This window comes from Lissotriton helveticus, chromosome 10 (assembly GCF_964261635.1).
Source record: "Lissotriton helveticus chromosome 10, aLisHel1.1, whole genome shotgun sequence".
NCBI lineage: Eukaryota > Metazoa > Chordata > Amphibia > Caudata > Salamandridae > Lissotriton > Lissotriton helveticus.
Genome location: NC_136071.1, coordinates 1168457991 through 1168467355, shown reverse-complemented (window position 1 = coordinate 1168467355; position 9365 = coordinate 1168457991). Strand labels below are relative to the sequence as shown.

Below are 9365 nucleotides of genomic sequence, written 5' to 3'. Positions count from 1 at the left end.
AGCTTCCACATCTTCATGCTCCTCGCTCGCCAGCATTGTAATCCCATAGCCCTTGTCCTGAAGAACATCAACGTATCTCCATGCATTTCCCTAAGCCATCGAAGAACCCCTCATGCTAAAAGGACCTCTTCAAAGACCTGATCTTTGGTCCTCTGCAGGCACATGCTACAGCCTGCGGTGCCAACCAGATAGCCTTCCACATCCTCTGTCTACCGTTTGTGAAACCAGCACCCACTGAGTCCTACCTGAAGCCATTCGTCTATCTAACATAGAGACTGACCACAGGAACACATCACCTTTAGGAATCAAGTGCAAAGAGGTGGGCAGTACAGGTGAACAGCTCTTTTTTAGAAGGGTATTGCTAGGGAAAGGTTGCTACAGGATAATGGGGAGATGCCGCTCTGCCGGGGGATGAGTAGAAGTCTTGTGCGATGGGGTACCATTCTGATCACTCGCCATAGACATCTTCTTGCTGCCTACTTAACCCTGCATCACTTCAAAAGCTGACTTCAGGAGTTAGTGAGTTTTTCTATATTCTATCGTACTACTTATATCAGTTCTTTTCTTATACTTCTCTTTCTTATTTCCTTTTTCCTGAATCTCTTTCACAATCTTTTCTTTTTTGTTTTCTTTCACCTAGGTAATATGAATCTGAATTCTTATATGGTTCGCATATTGATTGTTCATGTTTTATGTCATGACTGCAATTCAAATGTTTTTAATAATAATTGTGCATGATTTCATTTTAATGGTTTGATTTTAGAGTTGTAACTTAGAATGTTAAAGGAGTTAATAACCCCATAAAACGACAACGCGTCTTAACCCATTTAGCTAGGTTGAATGCTGATGTTGCTTTCATTCAGTAAACTCACCTATCAAAAGCTGAAGAGGCTAAACTGAAAAGAGGTTGGGTGGGACATATTTTCTCTTCACCAGCCTTAGGAAAGAAGAATGGAACATCTATTTTGTGCCATAAAAACATGAGTTTTCAGTTCTACATCAGGAAAATGATCTTGAGGGTCGTTGGGTAAATGTTAAATTGCTTATTGACCAAATACCCTTAGTGTTGTTTAATGTTTATGCACCAGTTAATATTGATAATACGTTTTGCACTCAAGTATCTGACACACTTCTTATGTTTGATGATGAATATGTTATTTTTGGAGGTGACTCTAACTAGATTCTTGACCCCATATTGGATAGACACCCTTCTGTGAAATTCTCCAATACCAAGATGCACTCCAAATTCACCTCTGCCATACGTCGTAAAGCTTTAACTGACATCTGGAGACTTTGTAAGCCAGATCTACAGGAATACACTTTCTATTCTCCCCCGCACAACTCACAATCCAGAATAGATTATCTTTTCTTCAGTAAACCTTTTTTATCTCAGCGTGTCTCTCACGCCGAGATTGGTTCTATCCTAATATCAGCCCATGCTCCAGGTTTTGTAGATTTTGATCTGTTACCCTGTTCCCCTCATGCTGGTAGATGGCGTTTTAATAACGCATTATTATTAGATCCTAATTTCAAAAGCCAATTCACCTCTTTTGCTTCTGAATTCTTTTCCTTTAACTCCACACCAGACTCTTCTCCAGTAATAATTTGGGATTCTTTTAAAGCTGCTGCTAGAGGGTTTATTATAAGAAAAAATACAAGGAAAAAAAAGTTTTTTGACGCCAAAAATACTTAGTTATTAGCCAAGATTAAACAACTTGCATATCCTTATTATCTGAATCCTCGTTAAAAAACCTTCCTGAGGCAAAAATCTCTTTTAATAAGTCTTCCACCGAAGCCGCATCCTCTTATCTCTTAAAAAGTAGGGCCCCTATTATGGTGGCCAAAATAAAATGGACAAATTACTCGCAAATTATTTAAAGATTCGACGCGAACGGACCAAAATAGAATCCATACGTAACAATTTAGCAGTTTCGTTATTTAAAGATAGTGACATTCTAACTGAATTTGTGTCATTTTATAAAAATATATACACACCATAGCAACAACCGACATCAGAAGCACTTTCCTCTTTCTTCCAATCGATAAATTATCCTCCCCCATGTGATACTGATTTTACCTCATTAGAATCAGCCATCACTTTGTTTGAAATTAAACGTGCTGTTTCAATACTGAAAAGGGGTAAGGCTCCAGGTCCTGACGGATTTACTATTGAATTTTATTCTCATTTTGCGTCCTTATTTCTTCCTCACCTTTTATTACTTTATAAGTTCTTTGTTAAGGAGTGTTCTTCTTCAGGTTCTTTTCAAGAAGCTGTGATTTGTTTAATCCCCATGGAGAACAAAGATCCCTCTTTTTGTAAAAATTATCGTTCGATCTCCCTGGTTAACGTAGACTATAAAACTTTCGCAAAGATCCTCACTCTCCGTATTGATCCCATTTTGTCTAACCTTATTGGCCCAGAACAATTAGGTTTTGTTAAAGGCCACTTGTCTTCAGATAACTCCTGCGTTTTCTTTAACATTCGACGTAAAGCCTCTTCTCTTGATTATCCCATCGCTGGATAGCATTGGATGCTGAAAAAGCTTTTGACAGGATCGGTTGGGATTTTATGTTTCAAGAACTTCAATGGATAGGTTTTCCTGCTAAACTAATTTCTCTTATTTCTTTGTTACACTCTGGCCCTAAAGCCTCTATTTTTGTTAATGGGAAAACCTCTGAATACTTTCCTCTTTTTGAAGCCTGCCCCTTATCTCTTCTTTTATTTATAATTGCTTTGGAACCCTTTTGAAAGAAAATTAGGTTAGATGATGGCATTACTGGTTTTGGTCTTGACAGTAGCCAAGTTAAAATGTCTGTTTATGCTGATGACATCCTTCTATACTGTTCAAATTCTTCTACTTCCCTTCCAGGTTTTCTTTCCCAAGTTAACACTTTTTTTCAATTATCCGGATATCGCCTTTACTCGGATACATGTCAAGTTCTCCCATTAAATATTCTTTGTCTAAAACAAACAAAAGTTGCTCGCCATTTTAGAACCCTATTTCGGCTGTGAGCATTTTACGATTCTGGGGGACATGAATTTCCATTTGGAGAATTTGGAGTCCACTGAAACCCTCTCCCTGCTTGATGCCTTATCTGCCTGTGGGCTTCAACAGCGAGTTAAGGGGGCTACCCATCAGGCGGGTCATACGCTTGATGGAATCTTTTCGAATGACGGGAGGCTGACTGCTAAAGATCCGTTTCCTCTCTCGTGGTCCGATCATTTGGCTGTCCCGATAGAGCTGACCTCTACTTCCTTGAATAGTAAATCAAAGGAGGGGAGTAAAATGGTATCTCGGAGAAATTTTTAAAATATTGATTCACTTGCTCTGAGGATCCCTTGTGAGGCCATTTCACGGGAGGAAGATGTAGGTAGGGCGGTATTTCAACTAGATACCGCGGTCCTAGTAGCAATAGAAGAGCTGGCCCGGCCTCCATGCGCTATTGCGCCAGGAAAAGGCCGTCGGCCCCTTGGTTTTCTGAGTCGCTTAGGCTTCTTAGGCAGGGAGTCAGGAGACAGGAACGCCTTTGGCGGACTTCCTGGGACCTTAAGGATAAAGTAGCTCACAAAACATCACTGAGGAGGTATAAGGCTGAGGTGATTAGAACCAAGCAGGAGTACTTCACAATCCGCACCACCCCCCTATCCTCCCCGAAAGAGCATTTTAAAATCGTGGACGCTCTTACCTCCCTGCAGATGCCTGACTCTGTTGTTGGGTCTCAACAGCTCTGCAACGACATTGCGCAATTTTTCCAAACTAAAATTGGTGACATCTATTCAGCGTTAGAGCTGCAGAAGATCTCATTATCCACCCTTCCCCCCTCCCTTTCCCCCCCTGCATTAATGGCTGAGGTCTCCTCACAGGTTAGTCTGGGTAGTTTCCCTCCCCTCTCTCTATCTGACGTGGAGAGTCTGCTCAGGAGGATCAAGTCGGGCTCCCCGTTAGATTCCTGCCCTCTCAAGCTCCTAAAGCAGTGTAAGGAGACTATGCTGCCGCCACTCTTGGAGATCATGAACAGGGCCATGAGGGATGGTATTTTTCCATCGCAGTGGAAGAGGGCAGTAGTGAAACCACTGCTGAAAAAACCTACGCTTGATCCTGGGGTGTTAAAAACATACGCCCCATTTCCCTGCTCCCAGCCCCTGCAAAGATGCTGGAAATTCATCTGAACCAGCATCTCTCAGCTTTCCTGGAAAACTCCGACCTCTTTGATCATTCACAGCATGGTTTCAGGAGGGGGCATAGTACGGAGTCTGCCCTTACCACTGTGCTTGATAACATCCGCACTAGGGTGGATAGGGGCCAGACTGCCTTGCTCATCCTCCTGGATCTTACTGCGGCGTTTGACACCCTCTCTCCCTCGGTATTAACATCTCGACTGAGGGAGATAGGGGTGGAGGGGTCCGCACTTGGCCTGCTGACCTCTTTTCTTGATCGGAGAGAACAGAGAGTTAACCTGGGAGAGTTTCTATCTCCATCCCTTCCTGTGCATTGTGGGGTTCCTCAGGGGTCGGCATTAAGTCCGACCCTTTTCAACATCTATGTAACCCCACTGGCCAGGCTTATTAGATCTTTTGGGATGGAGGTAGTCTCCTACGCTGATGATACCCAGATCCTGGTGTCTCTCGCACAGTCTATCACCCTGACTGCCTCCAATTTTAGATCTTGTATGGAGGCAGTCGCCCAATGGATGATTAACAATTCATTGAGGCTTAACGGCTAGAAGACGGAGGTTCTGGTGTTTGGAGGGAAGGAGGAGATATGGTCGGCGGAATGGTGGCCCACTTCGATGGGAGCCTGCCCAGCTCCCACGGGCCTAGCTAAGAATTTGGGTGTCTTGATTGACCCCTTGCATAGTATGCAGCAGCAGGTAAATAGAACAATTGCTACCTGCTGGGGGGTCATCCACATTCTAAGGAAGATCAAACACTATCTGTCTCCGCAAGCGAGAAAGCAGGTCGTGGTAGCTCTCATAGGGTCGAGATTGGACTATTGTAACGCGCTGTATGCAGGGATCAACAAGGGCCTGCTGCAGCGGTTACAAATGGTTCAGAACGCAGCAGCGAGGTTTGTCTTAGACCTGCTTAGACGTTCCTCAGCCACTGCTGCCAGGAAAGTCCTTCATTGGCTCCCAATGGAGGATAGGATTCTTTTTAAAACTCTCTGCCTGACATATGGAGCCTTGGCAAGAAATAGGTCGGGAGGAATTGGTAACCTCTTGGTCCCTTACAACCCTTCCAGAAATTTACGCTCAGCCAAGAAGTCTCTGCTATGTATACCCCGCATTAGGAGAGCTAAGTGGGGGGGCATAGCCTTCTCGACTCTAGCGCCGAAATGTTGGAATACTCTACCGGATGAAATTAGGTCCCTGTCTACCTTACACGCTTTTAGAAAGGCCTTGAAGACTCGTCTCTTTGTCAAAGCCTACTTGTAGTTTTGTTCCTGCCTTTTTTGAGTACTTCTGTTTGTTAGGCGCCTTGATGCCTCCGGGTTTTAGTTGCGCGTTATAAATTGTTTTTCATTTCATTACTGGCTTCTCTTGGAAAACATCTAAAATAAAGTACTTAGGTTTATGGTTTGCTCCTACTATCCCAGAAAACTTAAAAGAAAACTTTGATAATCTTACCAAAGCTTTATCGGTTTCTATTGATCGATGGCACCCGCTTTTTCTCTCCTGGTGGGGATGCCTAGACTCTGAGATGATGCTTTCACTGTTAATTCTCTACCTTTTGTATATGATACCTGTTCATATTCCTGGCTTTTACTTTAAAAAAATTGACTCTCTATTAAACAAATTCCTTTGGAAAAATAAACCACCCCGAATAGCTCTCAATGCTCTCAAAGCCGACAAAAACTCTGGTGGTCTCAAATTTCCAGATTTTAAATCGTACCATCATGCTTTCTCTCTCAGACAATATTCTCTCTGGCTTTCTCCTGATCAATGTATTCATCCTCCTCTTTGGTTGAATATAGAAAAACATTTTATAGCTCCTTTTCACATTAATGAATCTCTCACTTTTTCTAATAATATTTCCTCTTTTCGTTCTCAAGTTATCTCCCATACACGTAAAATATCAATACCACTTCGTCCGTCCTCATATCCTTCATTTTCCTCTTTGAACCAGCAACCCATTTGGCACAATCACTTATTATGTATCAAAGGTTGTACCATATATTGGAAATCTTAGAGACTTAATTTGGATTTCACAATTAGTTATTAATAATTCTCCACTTTCTTTCGCAGATCTTCAATTAAAAATGTCTTTACCGTCTTCTTGTAAACCTCAATATGACTTGCTTCTACCTCCCCTCTTGCAATACCTTCTTTCCTTACCGCCTAGCCCTAGTATTCTATCCAGATGTTCAAATCTTTTTCCTTTACTATCTATTGATACATTAGCCTCCTCTCTATATAGGAATTTGTTTTTCTCCTCGGACAGGACCAAGGGGAAGGCTGAATTGACTTGGGAAAAGGATCTTGCAGATTGTTGGTCTATCCCATTTTGGGATAAAATATGGCTAAAAATTCATAAAACATCTAGAGCAGCTAACACATCTCAGACTCTTTACTTTATATACAAATGTCTTCTTTTCACCCCAGTGAAGTTAGCCTCTTTTTCTACGGATTTATTACCATCCTGTTGGTTATGCAAGTCTCCTTTAGCTGATTTAAAACACATGCTTTTTGAATGTCCCTCTATCACCCATTTTTGGTTTCTAGTTTGGTCCCAATTAATAAAATTTTCCATACACAAATCTCTTTTTCTCTCTCTAACATCTTTTTAGGTTCCTTATCGCCTTCATGGCCACTCTCAACCCCGAACCCCTCAATAACTGATTTACTATTAGCAATAGCCCTTCCTTTAATAACTTCCAATTGGAGACAGGCGGCTAAAATTACTTTCAGAGCTTGGTGGAATGCTGTTTGTTTTCATCATAGACTGGATACAAGCAATGTTACACCTATATCTTTATCCATTAAAAGAGACCTTTTATGGCTCCCTCTATCCACTTACCTAACGGATATAGCTTCAACTTCCGCTGTTATAATGAATACCTTGGATGAAGGTAGGAAACCTCAATAAATGATTTTTTGTCTTTTTAGCCTGGCTCCAGATATCTCAGTTAGTATTACTCCTTTTCTATAGTTTATTAGTTTTTGTATTTTAACCGTTTATGATTTCAATATGCTTCCTAATCTCCTAGTTTTATGTACTGGGGATTAAGGTTCTCATAGTACTTTTCCCTTTCCCCTCCTTTCTCCCTCTTTTTCCTTGCCTCCCCTTTTCCTTTATCACTGCTTCATTTTCATTTATTTCATATTTACAATATTCTTACATTGTGATTTTTCTTATATGATGCATTACTTTGTTGTCACAATCTCTTCTTCAATAAACTTTAAACTTTAAAAAAAAAAAAGGGAGTCAGTGAGAGCCCCACCATGATGTCACATTCAGCCCTTGATGTCTTCGGTGCTAAGGTTTGTCTTGTGTAATGAAAGTCAGGGGGCCAGATGTTGTCGTAGTCTAGTTTCATGAACTAAACACCCTAGTATAAGTTAACATCTGTGAGTCCCAGAACCAGATTACAGCTGGGTGTCCAGGGAACCTACACGCCTTGGAATCTCAGCAATATCCTAACGCTAACCATCCATGGATGCTCAAGCATCCGTAGGATGGCTGATAACAGAGCAGTTGGAGAAGTAGGATTTGCAGGAGTGGGTTGGTAGGTTCTGTCCGTGGTGGATTAAAAATGCTTTTTTTTGCCTGGTAAACTTGTGCATCCATGCTTATGTTGAGCTTATTATTATTTTTTTTTAATCTTGTAACCAGTGCTTCTTTTGTTTACTCCGCTAGGTAAACACCTTAACCCAGGAGGTCTCACAGCTTGGGAGAGATATGAAAAATGTCATTAACCTGCTGGAGAATTTACTGGCTGTGCAGAAGTCATCTCACTACTCGTACGCAACAACAATGGGGTCTCCAGTGGAGGGTTTACACTCAATGTCATGGACTACGCATCAGCCCTATATGCACCAGGAACCCGATTCGGTGACTTGCACCAAAACACAGCTCTACCACCAGGGCTCCACCGTGTCTGACATTTGGCACATGGACCCGTCCTCAGTGGGCAGCAGCCCCCCGAGACAGGAGTGCGATATCCAAAATGCCATGGATGGTGAACTTTACTACACGACGGGCCTGGGCTACTCCCCGTCACACTATCAGGTCATCCAGGCCGACCAGCTGGACTATCTTAGGTGTTCGTCGCCACTCTCCGATGCCACCTTGACCCCGCTGCAGTCCATCTCAGCCACCCTATCCCCCTCCGTGTACTCTTCCTCGGACACGTCATCGATGCAGATGGTGCTGCCCAGCAGATCGGAGGAAGGCTTCAGCCAGGGAGCCATCAGTTCACTTAGCCTTGAAAACCTGCCGGGCTCCTGGGACTTGGAGGGGAGCACCGGCCTCTCGGCACAATCCCCGGACCACTACCCCTTACAGATTGTGACCAGCACAATTGATTACAAAGATGACAGAGCCATAGACGTATAATGATGCGCAATCTCTGCAGGACTTGACGCATGCTCGGCATTTCAGACGTATACAGCATGACTGCGGTTTTGTCTCTGCCTATCAGAGAATTACAAATAGATTGAGGCTGGGGGGCTTATAGAAAGTAGGTAAGCAATTCGATATTGCACACGCTGCTCTGCAGAAGCATGCAGGAAGTGTTTTCTTTGGAGCTGGGGGTCTCAGGGTTGGTGTTTTGTAAAAGCGCCCCTCGGCAGCCGCGAGGCCCAGACAGGAGAACGTCACGTGGCCTTTGGCGGCAGGAAGTGGGAAGCCATTGTTGTCTGCAGCAATAGTCCTCCATTTTGCAGACAATGCTCCCAGCCCCCGCTGGCGCCCGCGGCCCGGCGGGCCCAGAGAGAAAGGGAAAGAGACCTTTTTATCGCTGCATGTCGTCCACCGTGGGGGCCACCCCCCACCGAGAGGCTGGCGGGCCCTCGGCCTGTCGTTTGCACGTTAACTGTCATGTAAATGAAACCTCTCTAATTTATTTATCGGAGACAGAAATGCTATTTTTATATACTTGGTATGAAATACGTATTTAAACTATTTAAAGTTATTTATAAAGCAAAACCAAAAAAAAAAAAAAGAGGCTGGTGTCTTTTCTCTTGGGGTCATGTGTGTGTGGTGTGAATGGGTGGAATGCATTGTGACGTGTTTGCACAGAGAGCTCTTGACTCAGTCACTGCTGGGCTCACATAGTCTCCCTGCCTCTTTTCCTGACTCTGAGTGTTCTCCAGATATTTCCATGCTCTAAAGTCTCCCACTTTAACCCTGCTTCTTCGTCTCC

At 43.1% G+C, this 9365-nt stretch overlaps 1 protein-coding gene across 1 annotated transcript in view; it reads left to right on the top strand.

The window, feature by feature from the left end:
• KCNH8 (potassium voltage-gated channel subfamily H member 8) overlaps window positions 1-9130 on the top strand; it is a 938852-nt gene extending 929722 nt beyond the window's left edge. Inside the window, exon 16 of the mRNA XM_078662854.1 lies at window positions 7859-9130. Coding sequence (XP_078518980.1) covers window positions 7859-8557 — 699 coding nt within the window. The 3' untranslated portion in view covers window positions 8558-9130. The remainder of the gene's footprint in view (window positions 1-7858) is intronic.
• The last annotated feature ends 235 nt before the right edge of the window (window positions 9131-9365 follow it).